The 17,697-nt window shown below is 37.4% G+C and overlaps 1 protein-coding gene across 2 annotated transcripts in view; it reads right to left on the reverse strand.

Annotated features, from left to right (window-relative positions):
* LOC131056460 (uncharacterized) overlaps positions 1–17,697 on the reverse strand; it is a 76,778-nt gene that overhangs the window by 14,670 nt on the left and 44,411 nt on the right. The window contains exons 6-7 of one of the 2 annotated variants that reach the window (XM_057990791.2): positions 2,151–2,453; positions 1,852–1,957 (exon numbers count right to left, since the gene is read on the reverse strand). In XM_057990791.2, the coding sequence (XP_057846774.2) occupies positions 1,852–1,957; positions 2,151–2,453 (409 nt within the window). Of the gene's footprint in view, positions 1–1,851; positions 1,958–2,150; positions 2,457–17,697 lie in introns of both variants that reach the window. The other variant, XM_057990790.2, reaches the window with a different exon arrangement.

Raw genomic sequence — 17,697 nt, forward strand, 5'->3', positions numbered from 1 at the left:
CTTTGATAATGCTTTGAAAGACAGTGGCAAAATATATTGGGTGAAGATAGGAGTTGTCAAAGCTAGAAACAAACAAACATTTGTATGTAATAACCATCACATTTCAGTTGCATTATTCCAATCTTATTCAAAGAAAAAATACCCAAACCAATTGAGACTAGATATGCTAACTATTTTAGTTTACTAGAGAAGATGTTGGAGGTGAAAGATGCCCTACAATCAATGGTGGTTTGTGGAGAATGGAAAATTGGGCTCAATCAAAGACAAAAGAAGGGAAGATGATGAGAGAAAAGGTGCTTGATGCGTTTGGTAGTCTAATATCAAGTAAAAAGAATTATTTTATTAATTATGTTTCTAACTTTCTAGTATTTTACTTTCTACTTTGTTTGTAATATTTTATTTTTACTTCAAAATTTAAATATTGTTAATGTCTTCTAATTTTTTATATGTTGATTGTCGATATATTTTATTTTTACTTTAAAATTTAAAGTTTTCATATCTCCTAGTCTTGGAGAGATTCAGAGACTTTTGAAAGCATGTTTCATCAAATGAGGCAAGCAATTCGTGACAAGGATCTTACATTACAATTCTATATCGCCCATAGCAAGCCTAATGTAACAAAGACATTGAACACAATGAACAACCCCTCTTCGTTGGCTGCCTATGCTTTCATATCTCCTAGTCTTGGAGAGATTCATGAGCCTTTTGAAAGCATGTTTCATCAAATGAGGCAAGCAATTCGTGACAAGGATCTTACATTACAATTATATATAGCACGTAGCAAGCCTATTGTCACAAAGACATTGAACACAATGAACAACCCCTCTTCGTCGGCTGCCTATGCTTTTAGACCCAAGTGGTACAGAACTAAACCTGGCCATATCATTCCTTTTGAGGATGAAGTGATAGAGTGGTTTATAAAGACCCTTCATAAAATGTACAGCACTAGAGGCTAGGATGTATGTGACCACTGTTGCAAAAAAAGTTCTATTCAATGGTGGATATTCATAGAAAGGATGCACCAATGTTGAAGCAACTTGTTATTTGTCTATTCTCACAAATTGCTAGTTCCTTGTGACAAAGGAATCGACTAACCTCTAAATTAGCAAAAAAGCTAGTTGTAGTTCATAGTGCCTTGAGACTTCAAGATCAGCAAACTACCAAATATCAGCAGCACATTGGGATGCTGATCATAAAGATGCTAGGCAAAATTAACAAGGAGGTGCAACTAAGATTGGTTCGGCTTCCATTGGATGAACCACTACTTCAACTAGAAAGTGACACAAATAGCTCATTTGCCATCAATATCCCTCATTTGATATCAATATCCCAAATGAAACAATCATGTTTTGATATTTGAGACTTTAAAGTTAAAATTTTCCCTTAAAATTTTAACAATGAAACTTAAATCAGATATTTTATTGCTGTTGTTATTTTATGTAATACACTCATACTGCTGCTATACTGCTGTCATGATTAATTGTTGTTATACTGCTGTCATATTGCTCTTATACTGCCCTCGTGATTAATTACTGTTATACTGCAGTTATAATGCTGCCATTAACAGTTATAATGTTGTGTTTGATCTTGAACTTGTATACATCTCTCTCTCTCTCTCTCTCTCTCTCTCTCTCTCTCTCTCTCTCTCTCTGTTGCTGTTATGATGCTGTCATAACAGTTATAATATTGTATGATCTTGAACCTGTAGATATATATATATGTCCAACATTACATTCTAAAATGAATTCGCATCATAGATGAACTAGATTTTATTAGAAAAATTCTACAACTCAAACATGGTATATTAAAGCAAACACTTGTTAGAAAAGAAATATACTTGAAAATACTAACCACGTCGAGTATACTTTCGTTTGCTTTCATCATCATCATCATAAGTGGAGAATGTTGGATTGTATTTATCACCCCGGTAGGAGCCCTTTCTTGTTGTTGCCCCTGGCTGAAATTGACAACTCCCAGGAACCACCCAAATATTCTTAGAAATCAACTAAAACTAAAGTCGACAGATAGTTTCTGTCTACAAGCCTTACAAATCCTAAATTTTCTGCATTTGCATTTCTATTATCATTATCATTGATTTGTTTCAATGCAAGGATGAATTGAAAAGTAATTAAAAAACAGCGCAAACTTACACCAGCTGTATTTGGAGACTTTGAGAATTGAGGATCAGGAGTCAATGCAGATTGGAGACCAACAGGGATATCTCCATCTATCTCAACAATATCTGAACTTAAACTGATAGAAGTGCCTGACCTTGTTCCAGACAAAGATGAATCTCCCAATGCATTTGTCTCTTTAACACTGGCATTTCCTTGGGATGAAGCGGCAGCCATATTAACAAGTGGACCAGATGCAAAGGCTGGTGGAGCAGCCCGAGGCTCATATGATTTACCAGCACTTAGATCATTTCCTAAGAGATTCTTTGCCAATTCACTCTGCTGGGATAACAAGTAGTACCATTAAAATCTATGCAATCTCAAGAAGTTCATTGAAGTATTCATTTTCAATTCTGGAGCAAGGAAAGAGGGTTTCTACAAAACTACATGTAAACAAAGCAATATCATAAGTTCTTTTTGTTACTAAAAACTAGAAATGCCATCAACTCAAAGAAGAGCAGTCTTGCAACAAATTGTTTGGGAGATCAGTAAACTGTTTAAATAGTTTTCTAAAAAAATTCTCATCAAATGAATATAAAATTATAAATCAAAAAAAACATGTGTAGGATAAGTAAGAAGACAATAAGTGCTACTGTTTATTAATTACAGAGAACAAATGAGAACCATATGCTAGTGCAAGACGCTCGAAACATCAAACACACATTAAGTTATCCACCATTACAAACCTATCTGACCATTTAATCCTAGGTTATCCACAATCACAAACCTATCCACTCTATAACTTCAAAGGTACAATCTTTGAACATCACACTAATGTTATAATACCTACTATATATACCTTGAAAATTGATCAGAGCCCTAAGAATCACTGTAAAATAAAAAGAGCTGTCAAAACTATTCATCTAGCTCACTGGCATTCTCAATGACAATGTTAAACCAATGTTGAAAAACTCTCCACAAACTCTTTCGATTCGCAAGTAATCCCAAGTCAAAATGCCAGGCAAGTTACTAGGCCCCAAGTAAATGCAAAAAATCATGAATTTCTATTAAAAACTCCTCCAAATTCATATAATTTATTTTTTCTTGTTTACAGTTAAAATAAGACGATTTTCATTGGTGATAAAGGTTTCAAAGGCATTAATTTGGGCTCAGCTACCCCTCAACCCCATTATGGGCAATGCCCCCAACCCCCCACAAGGTGCACTGCTCCTTGAACCCATGAAGGGACCCCCCACAAGGGGCACTGCTCCTTGAACCCATGAAGGGCACTACCCATCCTCATTGGAGGATCCACCCCCAAATCCCCACTAGTTATTGGAATCTGTCAAACAAAAAACTTGATTACAATGAGGGGGTGACAGGGAATTGTGATATAATTCTTGAGTGTGCCAACTTAAACGTTATTATTGTGCAACTTGCCGAAAATCTCTTTATATGAGGCAACTTCTACATATGACATGGCTAGTGGGGGTATAGTTATAACTCATTTAGAGTTGAACTTGTTTTTTGGTCTATGGTATGTAATAAATTCTAATTTTGATTTATATATGGTGGAAATTAGTAATATGTGTGTTTTTGAAGAATATTTTTAAGCATTTACGTATATAAAATGTTCGATAAAATTGCCAACATATTGCCGAGCTTTTGCCGAGTCTTTAAAAATTTGGGCCAAATTATTGCTGAATTTTTCTCGAGTTTTTGCAGAGTCTCAAGGTTTTAAAAATTTCAGGCCAAAAAAGTTATTTCTGATTAAGAGTTTTTCAACTGTGTTAAACAATGTTTTGATACCATGACAAAATTATTCAATCTCTTTGAAATCTTAAACAAAGCCTTGACAAGGATAGATTTTATAACTTTTAAAGCCATTGCATTTAAGCAAACTTATCCTATGACAGAACTAATGTCTCAAAATTCAACATCAATGTGCAACTGGGAGAGATCATATCTGCATGAAGTTATCTTACTAATATCTATTGCTGAAGGTTATGGCATTGTTAGTGTAGTCAGCAGTTTATGCCAATTGTTAATAAATAAATGTTTTGTTAGCCGCAGTGTTATTTGAGTAAGTATTAGTCAGCTAGTTATGTAATCTTGTCATTCGTTCCAAACAAGTAGTTGGATTTGGTAGTTCCCAGTGGTTGGATAGTATTTATGGTACTATTTTTGTTGTGCCAGGAACCAGTTGATCATTGTACATATTGCATATGGTAATGAATGATACATCTTTCTGAAACACTCATATATGGCATCATTACATTCTGTTACTTCATGTTTTGCAAATGATATTTCTATTTACTTTGCACATTGAAAAATAAGTTCCCTACAGGAGTAAATAGTTAGAGAAGGTATACAAGATACAAGGCCAACATGCAAAAAGACAAAGCCCATCATTTTGGTAAGCATACAAAACAAGTATACATACTACATGACAAAGTGCTTACATTTTAGCTGATTAGCTTAGTGTCAATAGTTTTACTTTATATTTTATGTGCATTCTGACACGTCTTGGTAGTAGGTAGACCTTTACAATACCAAAATAATTGAAGGCCTTTTGAAACGCATTATGATCAATACAGCATTCATATCCCAAAGAATATAATGATGATTGGATGCTTCTCAATGTAATAACTCATCCAAGTTCACCAATAATTTGAGTTCTGAAGTATTGAAAACTAAGACAAGTGGAATAGAAGTGGCTTGAGGTTCAGCAAAGAACACAGGTTTAAGAAATCATAAGGTATTCTAAAACATCCTTTCACCCTTATGAAAGGGCTAAAATTTTGGGCATTGTTGTGCTTCACTTTTCACCTCACCATGAAAGTAATTTATGAGAACAGATGAGATTTGATTGAATCCTAGAAAAATGTAATGCAACTTTTGGAAAGGGTTATCCAGAATATTTGACTCCAAAAAATCCAGAGTCAATGTTGTGACATGATGAGGATGGTGCTATGCTTGTTGGGATTATGGTGTCTCAACCTTGCAAATCCTAACATTGACTCTGTTGTATTTATTTATTATTTTAATTAATTGCCTACAATTGTCTAGTTATCTAGTGGGACCTACAAGCTTGGTGGCATTCTACTTGGCGATGACTGTATGACACGTATGTTGCACATATGGAGGTAGACATCCCACTTTGAGGATCCTGAAAAGTGTCAACCTATGACAGATTCTTTGATAAAATGGACAAGTGGCAGGAGATACCTTTTGCATGGAGAAGGTGGGTGCCCAAGTTGGGTTATGATAAATTGTAAGAGAATAAACTAATAATAGACTGTTGTGACAGATTCTCTTACAACTGTAAGTGTTGTCAATTATGACAGATGTAAGATGCGTAAGAGCATTTGTCATGCCTCAAAATAGTATATTTTGGGTGCCCAACTTAGGAGGTTTGAATAAAGATTCGTTTGGAGATGTACATGTGTCATTTGCATGCTTTTTGATGGCGGAAAAATAGGGCCAATTGTTTTGCACGACCCCATCTTCTTGCTTCATCTAGAAGCTTCCTTCTTTGTTGTATTTCTCTATATAAAGTAGCCTTGAAGAGTATTAATCATGTAATGTTTGCAAGTGAAGTGTTATGCTACCAAAATCGATTCAGAGTGTTGTTGGATTGATTGTTGGAGACTCCTATTGAAGAAGCAATGTAGTGCTATTGTATTGTAACTGTTGTTTCAGTAATGCAAAGTATTGTGCTTTTGAAGTGTGGGGTTCTTCTCTCAAAAGAGTTTTCCGCACAGTATATCTTGTATTCATTATTGTATATCTTTATGCCTGTTCATTATCCCCTTATGAATGTGTTTCTATTTCTGTAATAGTTAAGATTTGTAAGAGAATTTGCAATATCTCCCCTACTAGATTAGTGTTCGGAAGCAAGTTGAACAAATCAAATGAGCATTTCACACATCGCCCCATCACAAATGGAGACCCCCTCTTTTGCTTTAGCTTTTAGGTTTTAGTTAGGTTTGGTAGTAGTCTAATCCTTTAGATAAGATGTAGTTGAGTGGATTTGCTCTTCAACACCTTGGCTATGAACGACATATGATGATCATTTCATTTGATCATCATCATCTAAGATAGAGACAATGAGGCAAGCATGGAGATCATCTTGAGGTTGAAATCATTGATGCAAGATGAAGGCTTAGACTGCATAAGGAAGCTTTAATAACAACTAAGGACCCTTTGAGTTGGCAAGGTGGTTGCTTCTGCTCAAAATTTGGCTAAATTAAGTCACAGTCAGTGACCCCCCAAAACCCCCACCTGACCTTAGCTGTCAGTCAATGACCCCCAAAAAGTCCAAACTTTCTTAGCTAACAGTCAATGACTCCTCCAAAGTTCGATCTCTCTCTTGCTCAATCAGTGCTTCCTCCAAAACCTGATCTCTCCCTTGCTCAATCAATGACTCCTCCAAAGGCCAATCTCTCCCTTGCTCAATCAATGATTCCTCCAAAGCCCAATCTCTCCCTTGCTCAGTTAGTAACCCCTCCCAGGTCCGATCTAAGATGAGGATACTTTTGTTGAGTGAGATGAACATTCTTAAGAGTCAATGCTTGAAATTTGATGGAGTGGAAGTGATTAAGTGAGGCTAGCTACTTTTGAGCACAGTGAGTGCCCTACTAAAAGCCCAATCTTCCTTAGCCAATGCCCTGTCTAATCCACGATCTCACTTGAAGATTAGTCAGTGCAGGTGAAGACCCCCGCCCAAAGATGGAAGAAAATGTTGAAATTAATGATCAAGTAAATGATGAAAAGAGGATAAATCCAAGGCATTAAGCATGAAATGAAGATTAAGGAAGATCAACAAGTTTGGAGGTTCAGTCGATGACCCCCTGGAAGTTCGAACTTTCTCAGTCAATGAACCCCAAAAAGTTTGAACTTTTCCAGTCAGTGGGGTACCAAAAGTCCGAAGTTTCTTTGTGCCCAATCAGCACCTCACCAAAAGCCTGATCTACCTTAGCATCTCAGTCGATGACCCCTTGGAAACCCGATCCATCTCAATTAGTGCACATGTAAACGTCCAAACTTTTTTAAGATTGTCCAAATCAGCGATGAGGTATGTTTTGAGCGCTTATGCTTAGAAGACCTCGCCTAAGAAGGAGATGAACGTTTTCATTTAATTTTAAAAGAAAATGCAAGTTGGCCTTGTCTTCGAAAACTTAATTGCAAAACATTTAATAGAAACATCAAGTCAGCCTAATGCATTGAAAGGACACCTCTTTACACCTCTATAAAAGATTGGATTGATCATTCCATTAGATCAATCCACGATTTCATCCTTTCATGCATTGATTTCTTACTTCATCAAGTGACAACGATTTTGATCAGGCTTCAACACCTAGCGATTTTGACAAGGCGAAGTCATTCAAAGGACAGTGAACTCCATCAAAGCAAGGCGAATTGCATCTAAAATCAGCGAATCACTTATCAGCCCACCGAATCGCCATTCAAGAACAGCAAATTCATCATCACAAATCAGCAAATTCAATAATAAGATCAGCGATTCTACATCTGTAATCAGACAAACATCAGCATTTGATATCAAAATCACATCAACAAAAGGGCAATTTTGGCCAAGTTAGCGACATATTTGAAGTTACTAGCCAGTCTAGAGCTTATTTGCAGGTCTGAATCAGGTTTTACTTGACCATTTTTCATTGAAATCAGACCTTAATATGATGCTGGTACAGCTTCAGGTCTAAGATGTTTATGAGGTTTCAGTCATAAGATGCTTCTTTTATCACATTTTGATCATCTAGCATGTTTAAAGGCGCAATTCATTTCATTAGATGGTAATTTTCAGATTATAGACAAGTTTAGGGTTTATATTCATGCCTAGGGTTTGTTGATGTGTTTTTTGTACACATACAAACACAGAATAAAATACCAAGGTATCTTATCCTCTCTTGAACAAAGTTTCCCGACTGCTGAAGATCTTGCCGAAGGATCGATTGAGTAACTCCAAGGTTCTTGTATTTAGGGTCTCTACGTGTGGATAAGCTCTTTGCGGTACGATGTGATTTTGCTGGAATCACAAGGGAACTTACACTTGATGACCTGAACGTCTGATTTGCTGGAATCACAAGTCCTATTTACTAACTGGAAGATAAACAAATGGCAAAAGATACAGGATTCAAGAAGTCTACTCTGCTACCTAGAATGCGAGAAGATGGATGAATGACTAGGTGGAGTCCTATTGGGTTGGGTCTCACCATCAGGTAGAACAATTCAACACCAACTCAGTGCGATCTTCTAAGGGATGTTTCAAATATGTCCAAATCGTACACCATCAGATACTGATCACCATTCAAGATAATGTGTGAACAACAGAGGTGTTATGACTCGAGATTAAGCTCGTTCTATGCCAGTTGACCATGCAAGGCGCTCTTACAGTCAGCAAAAGGCTAGTGGTTTGGGCTAGGTAGATTCCACGCGAGTACATTCAATAAATTCTTTCATTCCATCTAATCATTTATCATCTACAATGAAGATTCAACAAGAGACCATGCGTATTGCAAAGAAACGACACATTTCACCATATCTTCAATGAAAAGGGGGTTCATTTACAATCAAGGCAACAATTTTTTGCCTTCTCTTCCTACTTTACTCTAATTTCTATTCTATTCACAATTGATCAATAGCTATTCTAACCTCTATGAACTAACTATTAACCTTTACAAATGAGGAGCTTGAGCCTTTTATAATGCTCTCAATACAATTCAATGGCTCAGATCAATTTGAGATCAATGGCCGAGATTTTACAATGAAAACCCTAATTAGGGTTTGTTACAACAAACTTAATTCTGGCCAATGAAATAATTGTATTATTTGGACACATGTCTTCTCTGGAATATTCGACCAATGGATAACCGAGGTAGGTACATCGAAGTTAGTGTCATCTTTGATGAGTCAGGTACATTGAATCTGGACACGCTGAGGTGGACCAATCCGACTGGAGGAGTGATGACTAGGATGCCACCTTGTCTGACACTTGTAACTTGGTAGATGTTCAATTTGATGATGTTGAGAAGCTAACTTTAATTAACTCTTCTGAAACTATCTGCTTCTTCAACGGACCCTTGCACTGACCTTATTTGATTCTCCTCTATCTTTGACATGATGGATGGGTTGTGTACCTTTCCTTGAAATGCTGGCAACGCCTTTCATTGTCATCTTGTGGTTCCTTAGTGTGGCAAAGTGAAGATTCTAGAGGTAGCTGGCAATTCCTTGAACACCTTGAGTCTTCCCTTTTGCCTGTGGAACGTCCTTGACAATGATGGACTGGAATTGGTCGTCCTTGATGATGCTGGACTGGAAGTGGTCGTCCTTGATGATGCTGGACTGGAAGTGGTCGTCCTTGCCCTGGTTTTCCCCATCTACAAAATAAACATATGACATGTTCATTTCAACAAAGCATTTTCCACCTTAAATCATCAACAAGAAAACTTCAAAATAAAGTTCGCTCAAAATCCTTCCCAGGGACAGGCTCTATAAGAATTTCGCCCTGGACCCTTTGGAAGGGTTAGGAGCGATTTTTGCATTCCTAGCCAATTTAGACCTCATTTCACCATTATCTCACAGCTAGCCCTTTTGCCTAGCTCAAACAGGGTGAAAAATAGGAGTTTCAAAGGATCTCACCCTCGACCCTCTGGAAGGGTCAGGAGCGAAATTCTTGACTAAGCTCAAATTCCATCATTCTCCACTCCAAAATGCCTCCCAAGACAAGCACATGCTAGCCTTCTCTCCACCAAGGCTTAGGAATTCATACCTTGACCTTCATCATGGGCAAACTAGGTGAAATTGAGAATTTCGCTCTAGACCCTTTGGAAGGGTTAGGAGCGAAATTCAAGTTTTAGGTCTCAATTCCTCATCTCCTTCACTTCAATTCATCTTGCAGGGCAAAGTAACATCATTTCAACCTCAACCACGCCTTAGGACTCAAAGTCTTGACTTGACACAAGGAAGAAATAGGTAGTTCGAAGAATTTCGCTCTGGACCCTTTGGAAGGGTCAGAAGCGAAATTCATGTTTTGCTTGTCTTCTCCTACCTAGCTCCATTCTTTTCACTTTGTTTCCTCTAGACTCCTTCATTTGAATCCATTTCTCAACTTGGCAACATCTACTTAATCCTCAAAAGCCTTGAAAAGGAAAATTCGCTCAAAAACCTAGCCAGGGGCAAGACCTATCCAGAATTTCGCTCTGGACCCTTTGGAAGGGTCAGGAGCGAATTTCATGTTTAAGCTCAAAATTTGCTTTTTTGGTGATCAAAAGTCTTTCCAAGGCAATCCCAAGAGCTTTTCTCACCTAGGCCTAGGCCTGACTTCACACAAATTTTGGAGAAAAAGATAGTTTTAGGGTTTTTCGCTCTGGACTCTTTGGAAGGGTCGGGAGCGAAAATCTTGTTTTGAGCTTATTCCTCCATCCTTTCAACCTCAATCAAGTCCAAAAGGCAAGAAAACATTTCTTCACACTCACCCAAGCTATAAAAACCCAAAGTTTGACTTATCTTGCAAGGAAAGTAGGTGATTGTAGAATTTTCGCTCTAGACCCTTTGGAAGGGTCAGGAGCGAAAATCTTGGTTTTGCTCAATTCCTTCAAATTCATGGATCACTAGCAATTTGAAGTCATTCCTAAGGACTTCTCTCATCACAATTCACCTTAGTCTGCACTAGGCTTGGCATAAGATTGAGAAAAAAGGTGGTTCTAGTGAAATTTCGCCCTGTACCCTTTGTAAGGGTCAGGAGTGAATTTCCATTTCTAGGACAAAATCTCCACCTTTCATCGCTTTAAAGCACTCCCAAAGGCAAAAACATGTCCATTCTTCCTTTCAACATGCCTTGGGTATTAAAATTTGATCAATCGAGGAAGAAAATGAGGGCAGATTTTCGCTCTAGACCCTTTGGAAGGGTCAGGAGCGAAAATCATGATTTGGGCTAGATTGTTCATTTTTCAAACTTCAATCTTGTTTTGGGAGCAAACATAGACCATTCTCCTTGCATCTCCATCTTGGTCCTAACTTTGGCAAAGTGGAAAATGAGTGCTTTCAAGAATTTCGTTCTGGACCCTTTGGAAGGGTCAGGAGCGAAATTCACCCTCTAGGCTAGAATTCTTCATCTTTTCACCTTTACTCACTCCCTAAGGCTAGAACATTCAAAAAACACCTCCTAACAAGCCTTAGAAACTAGGAATTTGGCCTTGATAAATGAGAATTTGAAGTTTAAAGGGATTTTCGCTTTGGACCCTTTGGAAGGGTCGGGAGCGAAATCCCTATCCCTGGCTAGTTTCTCACTTCCCTTCATCTCATTCCCTTTCAAACTTGATCAAATCAACTTCCTCTTTTCACAATCAAGACAATCCATCATCCAACTGGGTCTAGGCAAGGTCAAACTAAGTTTTTAAGGCCAAAAGAAGGCTAAATTGAAGATTTCGCTCTGGACCCTTTGGAAGGGTCAGGAGCGAAATTCTCCTCCCAGATTGATTCTCATCATCCCAAGGCCTAAAACCTTCTCTCCAAGGAAAATATACATCAAAACCTTCTCATCTATGCCCCAAAAGTCTAAAAACTTGATCACATCAAGAGCAAAGTGGGGAAAAGGTAGATTTCGCTCTGGACCCTTTGGAAGGGTCAGGAGCGAAAATCATGCCTTAGGTCAAAAATCTTCATCATTTAATGCTTTCGATCACTTCTTAGGCAAGAAAAAACCTTGACCACAAGACTTCTTGAGCAAACAAGGTGAAGAATAGGTGTCTTCTTGGAATTTCGCTTTGGACCCTTTGGAAGTGTCAGGAGCGAAATTCACCTTCTGAGCTAATTTCTCACTTATTTTCTCCTCTTCATACCTTGGACAAACTTCATTAGGCTTCCCTCCATCATGATCACATGAATTTGCTCTTCAAATTGACATCTAGCCCAAGAATTTGGTGAAAAATAGGGTTTTATATGAATTTCGCTCTAGACCCTTTGGAAGGGTCAGGAGCGAAAATCATTTTTGGGCTCAAATCCTGACTTCATTTTCACATTTCTTCATTCAAACAAGTGCCTTTTCCTTCATTCAAACCTAGGAAAGGATTAGCTCAGAGCCCAAGTCGAGGTGGAGTGTCTTGTGGAGAAATTCGCCCTGGACCCTTTGGAAGGTCAGGAGCGAAATCCTCATTTTGGGCTTAATTCACCTCCTTTTCCACTTGACTTTGCCTTAGTCTTGATCTTTGATTCCTTCCTTCCATGTCTTAGCCAAATTTGCTCAACCACTCACTGACTTCCTCGAACTCAAACGGGACACCACCAACGAAACTAAGCCTAAGGAAGACCTTGAAAGAAACCCTAATTTGGAGCATCTACTGACTCATCCTAGCTCAAGCAGAGCTTGCTATCTAGCGATCCCCCTAACAGCACTCATCATGCAAAGGCTAACAGACAAAACCCTAAAAGACCAAGAAAGCAAACCTTAGAAAGCAAAAAGTAGGGGTCCCCATTTATAATGGGGCGATGTGTGAATACGTCACAACAGGGTTTTTACTAATTCAGCAAGATGTTGATGATCTTATATGCTTTTTAGAAGGAATTACTAACCTAGATGCATATAGACATTGAAATCATATCAAAACCCTATCTTAGACACCTCTTTCAGGTAGAACATGGCAGCCTCGAAGGCAGAAACGATCTCAAGGCAAACCCTTATTAAGGAAGACTCAAGAGGAGTGATGCCCGAATCAAAGATCACATCATTTTGGAGCAATGTGGGAGACACCAATCTCAGACAAATTGACATGAAGAAGTTCCAAGGTCCTCTATACACAAGTAAGCCATCTGGATTCTCAAAGAAGATGATTGAGAGAAGGATAGTGAATGCAGCAGGTTTCCTTCCAGCTATCCAATGCAATGAATTGATAGTATTATGTGCCAGACATTACGATGCCAGCGCTAGAACGACAGTGGCACCTGATGGTAGGGTACTTGCTTACCTATCTGAGACAACCATCGATGAAGCCTTCCACATCTAGGATCACAAAGGCATGGTCTACAAGAGCAAAGAAGGAGGGCAAGCAATCTATGAGGATGATCCCGATAGATGCCTGGGTATAATCAACAAGTATTGGGTATTGAGGACTAGACCTGGCCTATCAAAGGTACCTAGCCAGCTACACAGAATTGATTTCAAGGAAGAGTTTGGTGATTTGATCACTCTACTTAACTATGTTACAGGAAGTCTCAAGGATATCAATTTGAGAACTAGATGTTCTACTTCATGGAGCCAATATCAATTGGAAGAGAAAAGATCAACTGCGCAAGAATCATAAGCAATAACATTGATATACAGTTGAAGAGACTCCAATGCACTAAGACATTCTAGAAGAGTTCATATCTTATATATTCACTTGCCAGAGCCCATGAGTATGCAGGATTAATGTATAGAGGTCTAGTTGGAATGGGAACTGGAGAGCTAAGAGCATGTAAGTCATATGCACAACTACACTATCCTAGCAAAGCACGTTACAAGAGGGTGAACGACGCTTTTACCGTGCACTTGACAAGAACCTCGCAAGGCGGCATACATCAAAGACTATCTCCACAAGCAAAAGAGTTAATAAAGAAATCCAGTGCTTGGTATATCCAATTTCCCAAGTTCAACTAAATTAGAATTCAAGGATGCTCTTGTCTACCTTACATGCTACCGCGCTATCCTACCGAGAAATAATACTGCTCGAATTGGTGAGACAATTAATCACATATGACAAAGTGCAAAAGAACGGACACAAGACAGGAATTTCTTTTCCCATCTCAGTCGGGCAATCATTGGAAGTGTGTCCATCCTACAAGCGACAGAGAAATCAGAAGAAGAGTTAAGATCCCACTTCCTTATTCCATACTTCTCTAGAGATAAATTTGATCCTTACAGCAACATGAGAAGAGCCAACGAAAGGAAACAACCATAAGCTACAATTGGAAGACTACCGGATGAAGGCCCAGGATGATTTAGACATGAGGAGGATGTGCTCAAGACTACCAATTGACATCGTCAAGATGTGTAGAGTTTTCGATATCCCAGACCACGCACAAGATAGTGGAAAATGCCTTCAGCCGGTGTACGAGCAAGAGAAAGACAAGGAAGTGAATGTCAATTAGATTGATGTAGAGATCAAAGATTTGAAAGATTTGATGAAACCAGTCTTAGCATATACACAATGATGGGTAAACATCCAAATTCAAAAGTTGAAAAGCTAGAATACATTGCTGACTTTTGAATTAATGGGAGAAACAGAATCAGCTGAATTTTCAACCCGTTACGGAGACATTTTTGGGTGTTTAGCGCAAGGCCCTATAACTATATAGTATATACTTCTCCTTAATAGCATCGATTTATTTCATAAAAAATAATGTATGCAGCATTAATCAATATAAATTCACAGCCATTTCTTGCCTAATATTGACAGTCATAGTTTTATAATTAAAATTCTAAACAAAATATAACAGTCATTTTTAATTTTTTATGCATAATCCACTTGTTTTTTGGTTTATGCTATGTATTGAACTCAAACTTTGATTTATATATCATGGAAATCAGCATATGTTCTATAAATTTGGTGTAAATGTGTATTTTTGAATAATTTTTTTTTTTAAATGTATTTTCAAATGTTCGATAAAGTTGTCAAGTTATTGCCAAGTTTTTGCGAGTCCCGAGTTTTTAAAAAAAAATTGGGCTTGTCGAGTCATTGTCAAGTCTAAGTTTTTCAACTATGCTTGAAAGAACTCAAATCCTCATGGTAGCCTATGATACTTTCGTTTTCACTGGAGATTTCACCATGCCGAGATTGCAAGCAATGAAGAATCTACCTAAGCAAACTTTGGCTAATGGTGGAGTGTTGAAAGATGGACGGTCGCCTAATTTTCAGCAATGGTGTAACTTGCTCCGAATGGGGAAGGTTATTTCCAAAGACAATGGATGGACTAAGTCATTGATGCAATAAACTTGATAAATGACAAGATAGTGGAGGTGGCCGAAATCATACTTGTGAAAGAACTAAATGAAGGAATTCAAATAGATGTTGAGCAGTTGGCTAAGAGAGTGAAGGTCATATTCTTTGGAACAGCCGGATCGCCTTCAGAGAAACAACTGGATGATATACACTTATCCATGGTACTTCCCAGCAACACTAGAGATTTTGGGCCACGATGGGAGAAAACCTTTGCCTCTGCTTTAGATGAAGTGAGCTTCATGGAAGAACAGTTGAAGAACATGCCTGTTGCTCGAATAACAAAAATTGAATTCATGGTGTCCAGATTCGTTGAATTTGCAGCAAAGGAAAAGGATAAGGGCAACAAACTTCTAGAAGATAGTTTGTTATGATCCCATGTGGCATCAATTTTCTTATTGGAGGTTTTTTCCTCAATATTTGTGCCAAATGGATATCACATTCCCATTAGCCGATATTTAATAATTTGCAATAAGATTAGGTTTTGTTGTAGCAAACCCTAATTAGGGTTTAGGTGGCAAGATCTTGGCCCTTAATTTTGATTTGATCTTGGCCATTCATTGTATTTGGGAGCACTATATCAGCCCCACTCATTTCATTTGTAAAAGATCGATTAGAAGAGTTTTGAAGATTTGTTTATCAGATGCTGCCAAAATTAATAAAATCATTGAAGTGTTAGTGACTTAGTGTTTTGGAACATTTGCTTGTTTCTTCATCCTTTTATGAGAGAACTTAAAATTTAAAAAGAAAAAAAAAAGAGAGAATAGAATTTGCTTTTAAGTATTTAGTAGAATGAAAGATGCATGTGCATGATTGATAGTGAAGCTCCTATTGTTCATACTACTAGTATTTCATCAATAGTGAAGTATCTCGCGTAGTCAACTAAACCTATTTTTAGTCAATCTTAACTTCAATTACTATTTCTTCATTGATATGCTTCATCTTAAAGGTATCTATGCTTGTGGTAGTGATTTGAAAATCATCAAGCTATCCCTAGAAGATTGCACTAGCCTTGTGGAGATGTTCATGGCATGTCAAAGAAAAGCTAAGTTGAGCTCACTTGAGATTGTCCATCACCCTTGCATTCTTAGCATTAGTTTAGCATTCCTAAACCTTACTCCTTTTTCACTTTTTTTAATCAAAGATCATTAGTAATAGTAGTAGGAAAGAGCGATATTACAACATCGTTCGTAGAGCGGCATTCTGTGATAACCCCCACGATATCACTTGATGCAAATCATTAAATAATATTAATATCCTAAAGAAGAAATAAATCATTAAATATTGTAAATAAATGATTAAAATATTAATGTATTTAATATATAAAATAATCAAGAAAAATATTATTAAATATATTATTAAATGTCAATATAAAAAATAATAAAGAAAATATATTTAATATATATATTAAGAAAGTATTATTTGATATTTAAAAACATTTACGAAGGCAATATTTAATATATAGCATATTTAAAAAAAAAGGGAAACAACGAATATTTAATATATAATAAGTCCCCCCCCCTAAAACTCATTAATACCCCACCCCCACGATCACCCCCGCATGAAGGGGCGCGAGGGTAACCGCAGCCATACCCCACCCCCACAATCACCCCCGCACAAAGGGATGCGACGGTAAACGCAGCCTGGGCTGCGGTTACCCTCGCACCCCTTCATGCGGAAGGGGATCCGTGAAAGGGCACGTCCCTTCACGAGGATTTAAGGGGAAGGGAGGAGGGAGAAGAAGGGAGGGAGAAAAGGAAGGGTGACGAGGCACTGCAGAAGAGGTTACGGGTAGACAGGTAAGGGATTTGGTATAATAATAGTTGTTGCATTTATATATAAAAAAGTATATATAAATGCTATTCTATATATTATATAGGTTAATAGGAATAGTATGTATTAATAAATATAGAGATATAAAGATCGGCAATGGATTATTATATATATTAATAAGGAACAATTAATATATATGCATTAATAAATACAAATTCATAAAGATGGATATTGACATTATATATATATATATATATATATATATATATATACGTTAATACATAGAGAAATAGTTAACATATATATATATATATATATATATATATAGGAAGGAAGAACTTGTTGTATGCATATATAATGAATGATTCTTAAATAGTAAAGAATGATAGGAAAAATACATATCAGGGTAATAGGAATGTATGTTAAGGAATACATGTGAGTAATGGTTAATGAACATTTTATGAATATAGGTAGTGAATACAAGACTGTACATGTGGATTATAAAATAGGAAATAATAAATGAAAATGCAAAGGAATGTATTATGAATGAAATCACATGAGGGAGGCTATAGGGAGGAAACTCTCTTAGTCTAAGGGGGGATTATGATAATCCCTAGGGCAGTATATACTGAATATCTATATGCATATATACACGGCTTGGTTGATTAAGTTCAACCAAGAAGAGAAGGATCTGGTCAATTCCCTTGAGGACTTGGATGATGGAGGCATCACTCAAGACAAGGAAAGGCAAGGGTCTTCCTTGGCTGGCTTGGGTGTAAGAGGTTATACCCAAGACAGGACTCAAAGGTCGAGCCGAT

The sequence above is a fragment of the Cryptomeria japonica genome, chromosome 6, assembly GCF_030272615.1.
Source record: "Cryptomeria japonica chromosome 6, Sugi_1.0, whole genome shotgun sequence".
In the NCBI taxonomy this organism is placed as follows: Eukaryota; Viridiplantae; Streptophyta; class Pinopsida; order Cupressales; family Cupressaceae; genus Cryptomeria; species Cryptomeria japonica.